Source organism: Dendropsophus ebraccatus, chromosome 5 (genome assembly GCF_027789765.1).
Source record: "Dendropsophus ebraccatus isolate aDenEbr1 chromosome 5, aDenEbr1.pat, whole genome shotgun sequence".
Classification (NCBI taxonomy): Eukaryota; Metazoa; Chordata; class Amphibia; order Anura; family Hylidae; genus Dendropsophus; species Dendropsophus ebraccatus.
In genome coordinates this window covers 138,378,420-138,395,232 of record NC_091458.1, presented here as the reverse complement: position 1 = coordinate 138,395,232, position 16,813 = coordinate 138,378,420, and the positions used below count along the sequence as shown (strand labels likewise).

The following is a 16,813-nucleotide window of genomic DNA, read 5'->3' as shown; positions in this document are numbered from 1 at the left end:
AAACAAATATTAAAAATGTGAAGAAAAAAATACTAAAAAGATATAGATGACAAATAATAAATAAAAGACTAGAATAGTAGTGAAAAGGGTTAGAAAAAAAAAGAAAAGAATCAAGGTGATGAGATTAGGGGAAAGTAAAAACACACCATTGAGAGAAATACCAAAAATGTGAACACCAGTGAAATATGTTTAGGTGAAGTAGCACACACTTATGTTTTGTATCACTCAGAAAGCGCTGCATTCGTTCCTTCCCAAGGCTAAAAGTCTCACGGGTCAAACCTAAAGTGTTAAGCAAAGTGTCACGTGCAAACTCCTTCCCCAATAAAAGGTCTACAGAAAGTTCCTTTGTCTGGACAGCATCATTGGCTACAACCTTCCCCGGGGGACTGTCTCTTGTCACATCATCTTTTTGTTCTGTATCATTCTGTTGAAGGAGTTGGGAAGTTTGCTCCGCCAGCACATCCAGCACTTCCCCAGCCTCTTCCCCCGGCTCCGGACAAAGAAAAGCATCTACCATTTCACTTTTATTAGTCAAAAGTGTCTTGTTTGCTTCTTTTTCACAAGTCATGTCCCCTTCTACCAGTTCAGATCCTACAAGGCTGCTTCTCTCAGAGTCCCCTGGCCGCACAGGGGATACAGGAGAGATCGAGGCAGGAAGTAAGAGAGAAACAGTGACAACTGGGATCCGCAAGCCGACGCATACTTTCATATGGAGGGAAGGGAGCGAGTGTGCTAATAAATCCACCTGCGAAGCTGCGGCTTGTTTTAAGTCATCCACTAAAGCCTGCAGCTGCTCCTGGAAACGTAACATAGTGAGGTAATGGTAGTGATTCAGCTGCAGCCGGATGACATCGTCCACGCTGATCATGACTTGAAGCTCGGCTTCAGGAAGTAAGAGGCAGGCCAGGGCTGTAAAGGACATAGGATGTAACAGTATCTCATGTTTAGAAATCCCACCTTCAAAATGAACAGACAAGCCAGGACTGTGTAAAGTCCACAAAGACGTCTGCGGAAAGTCAGAAGAGGGATACAAGTGGGAAAGAAATACTGGATGCAGAGGTCCCGGAGGGCAATGAAAATCTTCATGCGCTGCAAAGGATCGGAAGATGCCTTGGAGCAGCTCAATGTCTGAGCCTGGTGCCTGGCGTGTGTTGGTGAGGGTAACAGAGGAGAGATGGGCACAAACAGAAGATGGTCGATCGGGTGGACTGTAGGAAGGAGCGGTCACGGGAAAACTGAGCTGCAAGGAAGAGGAGATCGTAAAAAAAATGGAGGAAAAATAAAGAGGTGGGGAATGTTTGGCCCTCCAGCTGTTGCAAAACTACAATACCCATCATGCCTTCAGTTGTCCTGGCATGATGGGAATTGTAGTTTTGCAACAGTTGGAGGGCCAAAGGTTCTCCATCCCTGCTATAAAGTGATAGTTAAACAAGGAAAAAGGACAAACCTTTAGGTTGAATCCATCTAGACGCACGTCTCTCTTCTCCATCACTCCTTCGTTCACTATGGAACTCACATTTGTTAACTGCTGCAGGTGATGCGACAAATCGAGCATAAAGATATTCAACCATAGAATAGACTGGGCAGCGAGGTATACAAGCAGACCATGCAGCTGTATGTATAAAGCAGGAGGAGGCACTGCAGACGGCAAAAGAAGAAAGTTCATATATTAGTGCCAACAACAAGGCAGGATCACAAGATTTTTTTTTTCCTGTGTGATTCAATATAATACTTTTGCACTGCATTACCATTACTGGGTTACCTGGAAGACACTCTCCTGGAAGACGATAATACTCTGTGTACTGAAGGTGGACTGCAGAAGAAGCACTTGGAATACGATGGCATGAAAGTAGTGGTGGTCTCTGAGGGGTCTGTCCAGATGATGATACCTAACAAGAGAAGATAACCGCAATTACAGAGAAAATCTAAATACTAATGCACCAAAATGTTACCGAACATCCCACAGACCATGCAGTATCTGCCCAACTATCAGTGTGTCATCATATCAATTCATTCTTTTGCCATCTGCCATATCCTACCTGATGGATATCCATACGATCAATCCTAATGAGCACTGATCGAAAGTAGAGAGAAGCCTCTCTTGTACCTGTTTACATGTGAAAAAGGGATCTAAATAAATTATAGAGAAGAAGCGTGAAAAAAAAAATCCAAATGTTGAGAAAACATAAAATTGGTACCTACCCTGCTCATTTTTTGGAGACGACATTTTTCCTAACATGCCGATATCAAAGCCTTCCTTGACTTGTCTGTCTTCTGCAAGATCATGAGTCCACTCCTCGCAAGTAGTCATTGCAGGGGAATGACGATTCCAATGGGCACAGCTTTGCCCTATGGGAAGTAGTACATGTCATTGTGTAGATTTTCATAAATTTTGTACATACAATAGACTTGGGGAGTTAAAAATTAACTCTGTACCCACAATCTGACCCCCCAAAAACCACTTGTACCTTTGGATAGCTGCTCTTTATCCAAGATCTGTCCTGGGGTCCGTTCGGCAGGTGATGCAGTTATTGTCCTAAAAAAACAACTTCTAAACTTGTAGCCCTGTGTCAAATTGGCGTGGCCTAGAGTGTGTGTGCCCAAGCCTTGCACCGCCTCTCCATCCCTCCTCATCATTAGGAATGCTCTGGGCAGGATTTTACATATTTATCACCTGTGTGAACACTACACATGTGTTGGATCGTTAAGGCACCTGTGTAGTGTTCAGGTGATGAATAGAAAAAATACTTCCCAGGGCATTCCTAAAGTTGAGGAGGGTGGGAAGGAGGGACATAGAAGCGGTGCAAGGCTTGGGCACACACACTCTAGGCCACGCCAATTTGACACAGGGCTGCAAGTTGTTTTTTAGGACAATAACTGCATCACCTGCCGAATGGACCCCAGGACAGTTCTTGGATTTAAAGCAACTATCCGAAGGTACAAGTGGTTTGAGGGGGTCAGATTGTGGGTACAGAGTTACTTTAAAAAACAAAAGCATTCCCCCCTTCCTCAGTCTCCTGCAACCACTGTCTTAATAGTACAACGTCCCCAGTGCCTCCTCTGACATGTCCATCCTCCAGGAAATGCCGGCTCAGCCAGATCACTGTCTGACGTAGTGACTGCAATAAGTGGATGGGCTGTAATTTCCAAAGTGTTAAGACAAGACCAAGAAGCCAACCCAGTGAGCAGTGGATCTACAGGGGCAAACAGGCAGATGACTAATGACTTTGTTTAAATCTTGTCCCCTTAAAAATAATTGTTGGACAACCAGTTTAAAGTGTCACTGTTGTTACAAATTTTGTTTGACAAGGAGCCATCCCATAGGGGACAAGATGGCTTCTTTGTTATGAACGGAGTCACTGGGCTGTACTCAGCTCTCTCCTGCTGCTCCATACAGTAGAAATGAAGCTGCAGGTAACGCGCTGACCCACAGCTCCATTCATAACAAAGGAGCCGGGGAGCTGATCTGGAGATTCCCAGGGGGCACAGGGATCACACTCCTCTTGATCTCATATTTGTTCTCTATCCTGTGGATGGGAGACAAGTAAGATTAAAATGGAAACCCCCTTTAAATTCACTATAAATTAATAGATTAGGTACATAAAGATTGTTAAAATTCTGGGGGTCCACCGGTCAGACCTCTATCAATCACTAGAATGGTGAAGCCCCATCCATCACATCCTGTAGCTATAACCAGTAGAACTTTGATCACTACTCCCTTCAAAGTGCTTCTTCAATCATACACAATCCCAAGAGTTCTTCTAAACCATATGTACCTCAGCAAATGAATCAATGGGTGCTCATAATGTATTATAAGAATCCTTCATACCTGCTTTATGGGTCGGATAATAGTCTATGATGATTCTGTGGAAAGTCATCTGTATTGCTCCTCCGGAGACTAAATGGAAATAGAGAAGACTGGATCATTTCTGCTTTGTTTTTAACACCACAATTAGAACTAAGAAACCAAACAACTGCTGAAGGGGCCGTGCGGGAATACTCTACAACCCATCCAGGGAATGAGCATATAGAGACAGCAGAGACCAGCTAAGCATAAAGGTAAATCAGGCGGTATTCCGCAACAGAATTTTCCCCCCGCAGAATCCCGTCTGCCTCAGTGTGACACTGCGCTCTCCCATAGACGGGCTATGGCACATTGAGGAAGGTGGAATTCGGCCTTATTTACTCAGTGTGAACATACCCTTACAGCTAATGGAGCGACAGCTTCCAGCTGACGGAGAGACCGCTACCAGCTAGGCATTACAGCTGACGGAGAGACCGCTACCAGCTAGGCATTACAGCTGATGAGTCAACCATTTACCACCCAAGACCACGTTAATCCCTTACCAAACCCTCAAATTTCCCTTACGTTTTCATCCCTCACCCTTTAAGACCAATGACATTTGATTTTTCTACTGGAAGAGTGGTATAAGGGCTTTTTTATGGAATAAGCCCCCACCCAAAAAAAAATTAATAAAATGAATAATGGCATTAAACAAATTTGTGGAATATATATATATTTGTTTCCTGTAAAACTGACATGTTTACTTCATTCTACGGTTTCAGTGTGATTCCAACAATACCTAATCTATATACATGTTACCATAATTTTTTTAACCTTTTTTCCTGTGCAACGCCATGTTTTGACTCATATACCTTCATCTTTCCACCTAATGACCTCCCTTTTTGCACCCTCCAGATAGGGCTCATGCACATGGGACATTTCCTCGGCAACCTGATTCCCCGGCGTGACCTGTGCGACAGCACATAGTGACAGGTACCCTTTAAGTACACGTACCTGTACCTCTTGTTTGGCTTTCATCACACACGTGTATTTCAAGCCTTGAGATGAGCAGATGATAGGAGCTTTCCTTTACATCAAATCTGTCAAAATACTGTCCTAGACTAGATGAGCTGGAACTGTTTGAGGAAACGGACCACTGCGGAGGAGTAGTGGGGGATGGGACCTGTAGACGATATTTAACAGTCAATGTTGTTCCAACTACCATCAAATTATTTGATAAGCTTTGCGATTACTAACATGTTTGTCAATCATATTATTTGGCAAAAATGATTTCTTACCCGAGAAATAAAGAACCTAAACTCTTGGCCACCAAGTTTCTCACTTCCCTACAAATTGCTGTCCACTGCCTGTTTTTAGGGGAATACACTCTCTGACATCAGAGAGAAACCAAGACTGAACTCAGAGTTAGGGGTGGGGGTTTGCAAGTGCTACATGCAATCTATACTGGTGTACTTTGTAAACCATCCCCCATCACAGTAACAGCCTGATCAATCCAGAGCACTTTCACCGGCACTGTCATGGCATAGCAAAGAGGAGAAGGTGCTGCCCTGAAAGGGTCCATCCACACTGAGCAAAATGGGTTCCGAACGGAACCTGCGTAGTGGAAACCACTCAGAATTTTGCCTGCTTATCTGTCTCAATGTAATGTCTTGCATGGCTCCCTGCTCAAGGTATTGACATGTCATTGAGACAGAGGCAGGTGGGATTCCGAGCGGAATACGTGACATGGGTTCCACTCGGAATTTCCGCCTCTTTTGCTCAGTGTGGACGGGCCCTTAAAGGGGTATTCTGGGAAAAATTTACTTTTCCCCTATCCACAGGATAGAGGAAAAGTAGGAAATCGCGGTGGGTCCAACCCCTGAACCCCCTGGCAATCTCTGAATCGGACCCCACTGGCTCTGTTATAATAGGGGAAAAGTAAATTTTCCCGGAATACCCCTTTAATAACCAAACAGATAAGGGAAAAGAAGCCCATGTGCGAGTATTGCAAAAAGACAACCCAGCTCAGGCCCCACCCACTGAAATGAAGGGAAAAAAATCTGCACCATGAAGGGGTCTCTCTGGGCTCAATAACAGCAGTGAAAGCCACTAAATGGTTACTCTTAACAAGTCCTTACAGACCTTTTAAAAGTACAAAAACAGTTTGAGCAACTTACCTGTCCCACTGCAATCTGCTTTTTTTGCCTCACTGATTTTTGGACAGCTTCACTCAGGGATTTTGTGTAGGAAAGCAATGCCCGTAGCTGAGAGTCGGTGAGAACCCAAAGCAGCTCATCTAGGAAGAATGACAGCTTGGTGGAGAGCACCATACAATCTTTTGTCTAAAGAGAAAAAAAAAAAAAAAAGTAATTGACCACAGTAACAGAAGGGGTAATTGGCCAAATATTAGGGATGTAACACAGCCAGCACACGCACATGGGGCCTACACTATACTGGTCCTGCACACTGCTATGTCAGGAGATCCGTCGTTCTGTTGTGCAATTACCAATGGAAAACCAAAACCAATTTATCGTTCGAATTTGCACGATAACGATCGAATTCGAATGATAATTGTACATGTAAATGCAGAGAACGATCAAACAACGAGCGAGAAATCGTTCATTTTGATCTTTCAACATGTTCTCAAATTATCGTTGGTCGTTCGCAAAAAATTCGCAGATCGTTCCGTGTAAACAGTCCTTCAAGGATTTCACCAGTGTGTGAGATAGGCTTAAGCAATCGCATAACGATTTTTTCGTACGATGTATCGTTCCGTCTAAACGCTGATCTTTATAAAAAAAAAACATCGTTCATTCAAAATCGTTAATCGTGCGAATTATCACTCCGTGTTAAATTACTATAACTCTTTTGGCATAAAGGTCTGACAGAGTTTTTGTTCAGCTGAAATCATTATGCACTTAGATATATTGATTGTATAAAAGGTCACAAGTTGCAGAGTTGAGAAACATTTCCACAGAGTTTAACCGAGGCAGTAAATGAATCCAACCATCTGTCCTCTGTCCTACCAAACGCAATTCATAAAACCTTCTTCAGGTACAAAAAGTTGCCTTCCCTTCCCTATCTCCAGAGTGTTTTACATTGGTGTTAAGTTTGTACAAATAATTGCTAAGTTTGTATGAGAATTAAGGATAGAAGTAACATTCAAGAAGAAAATCTTTCTTTCAAATCAATTGGTGTCAGAAATGTAACTTGTCTTCCGGCAGATTCTCTTCTGCTGAGCCAGCTGCCTGGGGAATTGGGCTCCCTCTAGTGGCAGGCACATGCCTGTTCATCTGTATTTATCGACTCAGTACACAGGTTCTAGCGAATTCTAGGCTGATCACCTGAGGGTATTTATAGCCATCACCTCCAGACCTTTGTGCTCAGTTCTTGGTGTGTTTCAGTCAGCAAACCATATCTGTGCTCCCTGGATATGTGCCACTACCTGGCTTCCTGGTGACCTTCTAGCTGTATAAGATCTTGTATATTTCTTGTTCTCTGCTCAGCTCCAGTCTGAACTACATCTTCATGTCGTATTTGAAGTCTGACCGCAGAACAACAGCATCAAGTCCCGGGCTCCAGAGCCCCTTCAGTTCCTTCAGTCGGTGGTCCCCAGGACCTTCTCTGAGGGTAGCGACCTGAAAGCTTCCAACAGTGAAGCCCATCCTGCTTTGCAGAGGGCCCAGGTGAAAACCAGGGTCTCCTTAGACTCCACTCCTTAGGGAAAGTACATCAGCACTCCTCGATGATGCCTCCTCGTGTCTGGTCCCTCTGTTACAAGAAAAATATATAGACTTGTAATTTATTTCTATTAAAAAAAAAAAAAATCTCCAGTCTTCCAGGACTTATCAGCTGCTGTATGTCCTGCAGGAAGCAGTGTATTCTTTCCAGTGTGACACAGTGTTCTCTGCTGCCACCTCTGTCCATGTCAGAACTGTCCAGAGAAGTAGCCAATCCCCATAGAAAACCTCTCCTGCTCTGGACAGTTCCTGACATGGACAGAGGTGGCAGCAGAGAGCACTGTGTCAGAGTGGAAATAATACACTACTCCCTGCAGGACATATAGCAGCTGATAAGTACTGGAAGCCTGGTGATTTTTAACCAGACATAAATTACAAATCTATATAACTTTCTGACACCAGTGGATTTGAAAGAAAAAAAAAATGTTTGCTGGAGTACCCCTTTAAAAGTCCTCATGTTGTTATAAGCAGCTTCTGTTTATAGTAATATTTAAAATATGCACACTGGTCTAAATACAAGAATGAAACCTTGTCTGGCAGGAAGGGATTTCCTCCCCATCGGCAGTGAGGAGCCTTTCCAAGGAAATTACCAATGACAATAGTTAATTGTCTTAACAATTTAAAGAGTTTTAACTAGAGATGAGCGAACCTGGAGCATGCTCAAGTCCATCCAAACCCGAACGTTCGGTATTTGATTAGCGGGGGCTGCTGAACTTGGATAAAGCTCTAAGGTTGTCTGGAAAACATGGATACAGCCAATGACTATATCCATGTTTTCCACATAGCCTTAGGGCTTTATCCAACTTCAGCAGCCACCACTAATCAAATGCCGAAAGTTCGGGTTCGGATGGACTCGAGCATGCTGGAGGTTCGCTCATCTCTAATTTTAACACAATGTCTGCCTTCTAACTCAAGCTAGATGTAATCTCCAGTAATTTTCTACTGTTGTGGATGCTAATGGATAGACTTGGGATCTAATACATGTAAGACTATTGAGATTTATGAATCTGTCTAAAAGTAAACCTTCATAGGGGTATTCAGCTCAGGTGAAATACATGCTGAATCATCTCCACTCCTGGAGATTAACAATTCCTTCCATGCCTGTTATTACCTTTTCTGTCTCCTTCCCCCAGTTCTGAGCTGCTGCTTTCTGCTGAAGACAGAACACTGTGCGTGAGCTGTTCTCTTCGTCTCCACTATGAACTCGTTCCTCCCCCTCACTTCTGAGATGGCTCATATTAAGGGTGCATTCACACGTACAGGATCTGCAGCAGATTTGACAGCTCAGATTAGATTCAAAGTAAATCAGCAACTTCAAATCTGCAGATCCTGTACGTGGGAATGCACCCTAAGTCTCCCTGATTATACACTCTGTAATGCAGGGAGGATTAATCACAGTGAGGTCACCAGCAACTTGACCTCAGATTAACCCTTCAGGCATCGCAGTGTGTAGAGACAGCCAGCCAGGGAGCTTTAGACATGTCTCAGATGGGAGGAGCATCAGAGCAGAGATGGAGTTTCTATGTCTTCAGCAGAAAGCAGCAGGCTCAGAACTGGGGGAAGGAGAAAGATACGGTAATAACATGTATGGAACAAATAGTAAGTCTCCAGGAGGGGAGGGGGGGGATGATTCAGCAGGTATGTTACTTGAGCGTGATATCCCTTTAAAGAGGTTATTGCCCATGGTAACACGCAGCTTTTATTCCATACTTTGCTCTTCAATAATTGGTTGCAGCTTCCATAAATCCAATAGATTTTTTATTTCTACTTACTCTTCTTTTGAGGGCGACATTCAATTTTCCACCATTGGTAAGAAGGCGTAGAGGAGTGCTGGGGGCGTCTTCACAGCTTTCAGATGCATCAGCCTCAATGCGTAAGGTCTGCCAAGTCACTTGCTTAAATGTGAGAACCTGAACACAAACCACATTTAGATACAAATCAACCTCTCCTATTGCTCATATTAGTTTTGTATCTGTAACATTTACCTCTCCTCTTTGTGGATGGGTAAGGCGGGTGAATCGTAAGTCACTCTGCTGCCATGTTGGACTGACACTGTAACCTTGCAGCTGCCAGAGCTGTAGTGATGCACGAAACGTCTGCGATTCAATCTTGATAATAACGCAGCCTATCTCCAGGAACATGCCTTCTACCACCTTCTCTGCAAACCCATATTCACTGAAACAAGGACATAGTATGTTGGTTAAGCAGAGTGACAGTGGATTCTGTTTAAAGGGGTACTCCAGCAAAAACTTTTTTCTTTGAAATAAACTGCTGGTGCCAGGAAGTGCCAACGAAATGTACTTTTATAAAAAAATCACCAGTCTTCCAGGACTTCACAGCTGCTGTATGCCCTGTAGGAAGTGGAGTATTCTTTCCAATCAGACACAGCAATTTGTGCTGCCACCTCTTTCCATGTCAGGAACTTTCTAAAGCAGTAGCAAATCTAGATAATGGAAAGAATACACCACTTCCTGCAAGACATACGGCAGCTGATAAGTACTGGAAGACTGGGGACCTTTCAACAGAAGCAAATTACAAATCTATATAACTTTCTGACACCAGTTGATTTAAAAAAAAAAAAAAAATCACTAGGAGTATCCCATTAAATAGCTAACTGTAGCTAAAAAGGTAGCCAGTGGCCTCTCACCTTTGACCTGCAGCAAGTGCAATAGGAGATGGTCCGTTGGGTGGCCGAGGATCTTCACAGGTTTTCATCTCAATTTCAACTTTATCAAGCATCTGCAAAAGTAACCACACAGGTTCACACAAAGCTACCCCACTGCAGAGAGGAGGAGGATACAGTCACAGGAGAACTTACCAAACAAATGGGATGGGTTTTCAGCTTTGTCCACTGTATCTGCCAGACATAATGTGACATTTTATATTAGGGGAGGAAATCTAATTTTGCAATATACAGATCGCTGGTGTATCATATGTATTATGAGTACAGCTGTTTAAGAATTGGAGAAGCCAGGTAAGCAATGCTATATGCCAGTCTAAAGCATTGTTCTCTCATGTTGGAGTGCCTCATCAACCTAGAGTTTTCAAGCTGAGCAGCTGCTTTTCCTGAAGGGAGATAACCTACATAAGGGATAGTCACTAGGGGAGCTAACTACCAGAGGGACTACCTTCAGGGGAGATAATACCTACAGGACAGGCTAACAATCAGAAGGAGGGATAGCTACATAGGAGACAGTACTTACTTGGGGGCCTACTTGCACAGACTAACTTCTATATGGGGGCACAGAGGGAACCTGACTCCAGAGAAAATCTTTCTTTCAAATCAATTGGTGTCAGAAGTGTAACGGGCACATATCCCGTACCTGCGGCGGATCGCACTGCGCTTTGGTCATCTGTTCACTCTCCTGATTTTTCCTAGTGAACTTGTCTTCCGGCAGATTCTCTTCTGCTGAGCCAGCTCCCTGGGGAATTGGGCTCCCTCTAGTGGCAGGCACATGCCTGTTCATCTGTATTTATCGACTCAGCACACAGGTTCTAGGGTATTTATAGCCATCACCTCCAGACCTTTGTGCTCAGTTCTTGGAGTGTTTCAGTCAGCAAACCATATCTGTGCTCCCTGGCTATCTGCCACTACCTGGCTTCCTGGGGGAACAGAGGGAACCTGACTCCGATAGGGGGGCACAGAGGGAACCTGACTCCGATAGGGGGGCACAGAGGGAACCTGACTCCGATAGGGGGGCACAGAGGGAACCTGACTCCAATAGGGGGGCACAGAGGGAACCTGACTCCAATAGGGGGGCACAGAGGGAACCTGACTCCAATAGGGGGGCACAGAGGGAACCTGACTCCGATAGGGGGGCACAGAGGGAACCTGACTCCGATAGGGGGGCACAGAGGGAACCTGACTCCGATAGGGGGGCACAGAGGGAACCTGACTCCGATAGGGGGGCACAGAGGGAACCTGACTCCGATAGGGGGGCACAGAGGGAACCTGACTCCGATAGGGGGGCACAGAGGGAACCTGACTCCGATAGGGGGGCACAGAGGGAACCTGACTCCGATAGGGGGGCACAGAGGGAACCTGACTCCGATAGGGGGGCACAGAGGGAACCTGACTCCGATAGGGGGGCACAGAGGGAACCTGACTCCTATATGGGGGAACGTGATATGCCATGGACTCCAATGACCCTGACCCGACATCTCCCCACCCGCCACCTATAATATACAACAGACTTCTTTCCCTTCCCCCCCCCCCCCCCATCCCTACCCATCCCCCAACAATTTCCTATTTGCTTTGGCAATGCTACTATGTTTTTTAGACCAGCCAATAAAGCTGATTTGATTTGGGGGCACGGAGGGAACCTAACTCCTATATGGTGGCACAGAGGTCCTAACAATATATCTGCTGGGGCAAAGAATGTAAAATGTTTCTCTAACAGAAGAGTTGTGGCCAGACAAGAAAACTAAATGATTCCAATAAGAGAAGATGTCCCTCTAAGTCACAGGATATAAGTCACTGTCATTGTTTGTACAGTCTGCAGAGCCTGTGTACAGCTGTTATCCATCAATATATGGTCACTGTGTAGGGGGATATTGATCTTACCATATTATAGTATTTTATACAGTAACAGTATGGTGGTAATGGCAGTGGTCATGGTATGGTAGAATATTTGTCTGTTGTATAATGGTCATATCGGTCTAAGTATACAATAGCAGCGTAATCAGTAAAATTTTAACAAATCTCCGCTTTGTAGGTGTTATCTCAGCATATCAGCTATTCTAGCTGGTTTTCCCATACTGCATTTAAAGGGGTTATCCAGCGCTACAAAAACAGGACCACTTTTCCCCTCTCTTGTCTCCAGATTGGGAGAACTCAATTGAGAACTCAGTTCCATTGAAGTAAATGGAGTTTAATTGCAAACCACACCTGAACTGGAGACAAGAGAGGCGGGAAAGTGGCCATGTTTCTGTAGCGCTGGATAACCCTGTTAACCTTTGCAATGCAAAGAATGAAAGCTGCATGAGACCTGGTGCGAAAACCGCAGGTGTATAAAAAAAAATGACATCTGGTGTCCATAGATTCTGCTGTTTTTAATGCCACTGCGTGAGTTACACTGAAAAGGGCCCACTAAGGCCTAAGGGTCTGCATAAGCCTGGATGCAGCTCTGAAGAGGAGGCCTGTGCTATAGGTCTTTATCAATAACTGTACATACAAGAAAAACTGCTTGTAATGCATCAGCCACATTAAAAGCAGTTTTTTCTGGATATACAATTACAGGTGAAGACACAGCATATATGATAGGGGAGCTGGGTAGGAGATCTATTATGCACAGCTGGGAGCTTTATTAGTATGACTGGTTGATTGGTCCCCTTTAAAATTTGACTATATCATAGAAAAATGTTTGACATGCTACTGTGACATGTCAGAAGTTTTTAAAAGCATGTGTCTGAGTGCCGAGACATCCATGAACCCTAAAACAAAGGTGCAGAAGTGCTCAGAGGAGCCATGTGCCCCTTCATTTCTGATCGGCATCGTACAATATCCATAGAAAGTCTATAAGACAGAAGAAAATGGCAACAGAATGGCAGCTGCAGAAACCAAAAAGTAGAAAACTTTATTGAAAAACAATCGCAAATCTGTTTAGTTTGTAAAAGAACATTTAAAATGAGCTTTACATAGATTCTGTAAGTAGGTTTATGCTGCCCTATCGAAAGGTAGCATGAACTAGTGACAGACGCTAAATAGAATGATTTATCCGTAGCTCAGTAGTCCTGGATATATTGCTGTACACATCTTGTGTTTTTGTGGATGTATTTGTGATAGGATCATGATTTTATGGGCTTGAGTGCTACGAAAATTCTTATATTGGACTGAGTCCTGGATATTCATGAGCAACAGCACACTCCCCCCACCAGTTACTGATTGATAGTTATTAGAGATGAGCGAACTGGGTTCGGGTTCGAGTCAATCCGAACCCGAACATTCGGCATTTGATTAGCAGGGGCTGCTGAAGTTGGATAAAGCTCTTAGGTTGTCTGGAAAACATGGATACAGCCAATGACTATATCCATGTTTTCCACATAGCCTTAGGGCTTTATCGAACTTCAGCAGCCACTGCTAATCAAATGCCGAAAGTTCGGGTTCGGATCGACTCGAGCATGCTCCAGGTTCGCTCATCTCTAACAGTTATCTATCCATGCTGTCAGATAGTCGACTGTCAATCATCAGATGAAGGGAGGGGTGTGGCACGAATCCTATTCTCCTGAATACTAGGAGAACAGATGAACAGAATGAAGTAATACACCAATCTGTTCAGCATTTCTGTCAGATTTAAGGCAGCATAAACTTAGTGACAGATTCCCTTTAAGGATATAATAACGTGTACAGGATCAGCTGCTGATATCAATGTAACTGAATGAATCAACACAGCATAAAATCTGCGGAACATCTGGCACATGTGAGTGGGCTCCTGTCTTAGTGCAAACTTCATGAAGTATCTTACTTACTCGAATAGAAGCACGATTGCAGTAAACACGCGTAATAGCAAGCCAAGTGGGCAAATCCAGCATGTTCTGTAGTGCCTCTTCATCTAGTTGCAAGTCTGTCAGCTGTCCCTCACCACGCAGGGTGCTCAGATTTATTTGCTCTGGTGACAAGTTTTTGGTGAACCTTTAGAGAGGAAAGAAACATGCAGATAAGTAACAAGGATTTCAACAAACTAAAGAAAATTTAAAAAGGGGCTTCCAGGCAAAACGGACTAATAAGCCATTCACAGAATAGCTCATAGCCACCGATCAGTGTCGACACCTAGAACCTGTCAGCTGACAGAGTGCTCAGACGCTGCTGCTGCCACCGCAGGGACCGGGAAGCTGCAGAGCCACAGGAGAAGAGCAGGAGCAGGGAGAGGTAAGGTATCAGGTGTTTGGGCAATCTTCATCCGCGCTTCGCTATTACATGTAGTGATGCACGGTCAGCGCCCAACGATTTTAGGCCCAAACCTAAACTAACGATCAGCCGATGACCGTTGTCTCTATTACAAGGAGCGATAATCAGCCCGATTTGGCCAATTATTGCTCCGTGTAATAGGGCCCTTAGTTTTATACAGGGCTGTGGGGTCGGTAAGCCGCAGCTCCGGCTCCAACTCTGACTCCTGAATTTTAATAGGACCGACTCCTGCTCCTTCATAAATGGCCGGTCAGTTACCAGGGAAGTTATTTATCACACTGGCTCAGCAGCTTCTCCCTAATGTCCTACATGATCCTGGGGCGACTTCTGAGGTAATAAAGGAGTACTGTATATAAAGCAGCTTCTCCTGTGTGTGCAGTGGATGCAGCCAGTCTCCAGCCTCCATGTCCTGAACTACTCACGACTAGACTAGAAGGACAGTCTTCCTGCTGACAGTCTTCTATGTTTCTAACTAAATATTCACCATACTCAAAGAAACACTGCTAACAATGCCAAATACCTGTAATATAGAGGTAAGCCATAGTGATATACAGGGGGTCACACATAGTGATATAGAGAGGGGTCACACATAGTGATTTAGAGGTCACACAGTGATATAGAGGTCACACAGTGATATAGAAGGTCACTGTCGGGGCACGCAATAGCACACGCACACACACAGCCTGCTGCAGCCATAGCATAAACACACACAGCCTGCTGCAGCCATAGCGCACACCACACACACACACACGGCTTGCTGCAGCCATAGCACACAGCCTGCTGCTGCCATAGTGCGCGCACACACACACAGCCTGCTGCAGCCATAGCATACACACACAGCCTCCTGCAGCCATAGCATACACACACAGCCTGCTGCAGCCATAGCGCGCGCACACAACCTACTGCAGCCATAGCATACACACACAGCCTGCTGCAGCCATAGCACACACACAACCTACTGCAGCCATAGCATACACACACAGCCTGCTGCAGCCATAGCACACACACAACCTACTGCAGCCATAGCACGCGTACACACACACACAGCTGCAGCCATAGAACACTGAAGAAAAACACACAATCTTCTCCCAGAGAGAAAACACCAAACTGAGGACAGAGGTTACAGCTACACTACTTATGTCTTCTCCTCCTCCTCTATATTACACAGGATATCTTCATATTACACTGCTGCTCATATACAGTCATCCAGCATCCAGGAAGAGAACAGCACAGATCTCCCCCCACACAATGGACTCTTCCAGCTCAGAAACAAACTGCCAAATAGTGACCGACAACTTTTCCATGACCACCTTATGTAATAGGGCCAGTGTCCTATTACTGATATATTCCCCAACCACCCTTATGTAATAGGGCCAGTGTCCTATTAGAATGTTGCTCATAATATATATTCATAAGCAAAATTTGTAAAATTCATATTAAAATTCAATTCTACATTTTTTAAAGCTGGAGCAGACTCCAACTCCGACTCCAGCCAAAACTAGCTCCGACTCCGACTCCACAGCCCTGGTTTTATATTTAGGCCCTGAGGGAGATCAGTCCAGTGGTTTTAGTGACTTAATTATATGAGCATACATTATAGAGAGAACCTCTCCTTCATGAGTATTCTTCAGTGATGTCACTCAAGCGGATCTTTACCGCAAAGCAATGAATATTTATGGGGGGGGGGGAAATCAGTGCACCAACTAATTAGCATATTAATAAAAAGAATTTAGAATAAGAGGATAAAGGGTAATAAAAGTAACTTCATTCTCAGAATGCCCTGCCCTATGAAAACATAACAGGAGATTTCCCTTTAAATGCCGTTCCCTAACAAGGACAGGACAGATTACAGGAGCCGAGAGGACAATGAGCCTCCACGACTTGTTCCAATTAACGTCTTACTATGTACTATAAGAAAGTCATGTTGGCTCCAGGAGTAGTTGAACAGGTTTCTGCAGCTTTCCCCAGAAATAGAAGATATATCTTCTATATCGTTTATTGCAGCTGTAGGTGGCTTCCTATAATGCTTGGCTCCGCCTGAATAACATGCTCAGGCCTTTACATCACACAACAGGAGGGCAGCAAAGGCCGCATAACCCCGTTCTTGTAGGGTTCGGAGGGAAGGCCAATCCTTAAAGTGTCACTGTCATCATAGAAAACGTTTAACACATGCGTCCACTCCCTGCTCTGTGACAGCATCTTTAGAGCTCCATAGACATAAGGTCCTATTACACCAACAGATTATCTGACAGATTTTTTTTGAGCCAAAGCCAGGAAGACTGCAATTTCCCCTCTTTTCAAAGCCATTCCTGGCTTTGGCTTAAAAAAAAATCTGTCAGATAATCTGTTGGTGTAATAGGGTGTTACACAATGAGCTCAACT

The 16,813-nt window shown here is 44.4% G+C and overlaps 1 protein-coding gene across 3 annotated transcripts in view; it reads right to left on the bottom strand.

Annotated features, from left to right (window-relative positions):
• The window catches only part of BLTP3A (bridge-like lipid transfer protein family member 3A), a 47,382-nt gene that overhangs the window by 13,997 nt on the left and 16,572 nt on the right, over positions 1–16,813 (bottom strand). The window contains exons 2-14 of one of the 3 annotated variants that reach the window (XM_069971439.1): positions 13,993–14,155; positions 10,343–10,381; positions 10,172–10,263; positions 9,510–9,699; positions 9,297–9,434; positions 5,962–6,126; positions 4,799–4,967; positions 3,830–3,898; positions 2,203–2,349; positions 2,040–2,107; positions 1,763–1,889; positions 1,448–1,638; positions 210–1,240 (exon numbers count right to left, since the gene is read on the bottom strand). In XM_069971439.1, the coding sequence (XP_069827540.1) occupies positions 210–1,240; positions 1,448–1,638; positions 1,763–1,889; positions 2,040–2,107; positions 2,203–2,349; positions 3,830–3,898; positions 4,799–4,967; positions 5,962–6,126; positions 9,297–9,434; positions 9,510–9,699; positions 10,172–10,263; positions 10,343–10,381; positions 13,993–14,155 (2,589 nt within the window). Of the gene's footprint in view, positions 1–209; positions 1,241–1,447; positions 1,639–1,762; positions 1,890–2,039; positions 2,108–2,202; positions 2,350–3,829; positions 3,899–4,798; positions 4,968–5,961; positions 6,127–7,128; positions 7,201–7,229; positions 7,511–9,296; positions 9,435–9,509; positions 9,700–10,171; positions 10,264–10,342; positions 10,382–13,992; positions 14,156–16,813 lie in introns of those variants that run through there. The other 2 variants (XM_069971440.1, XM_069971442.1) reach the window with 2 other exon arrangements.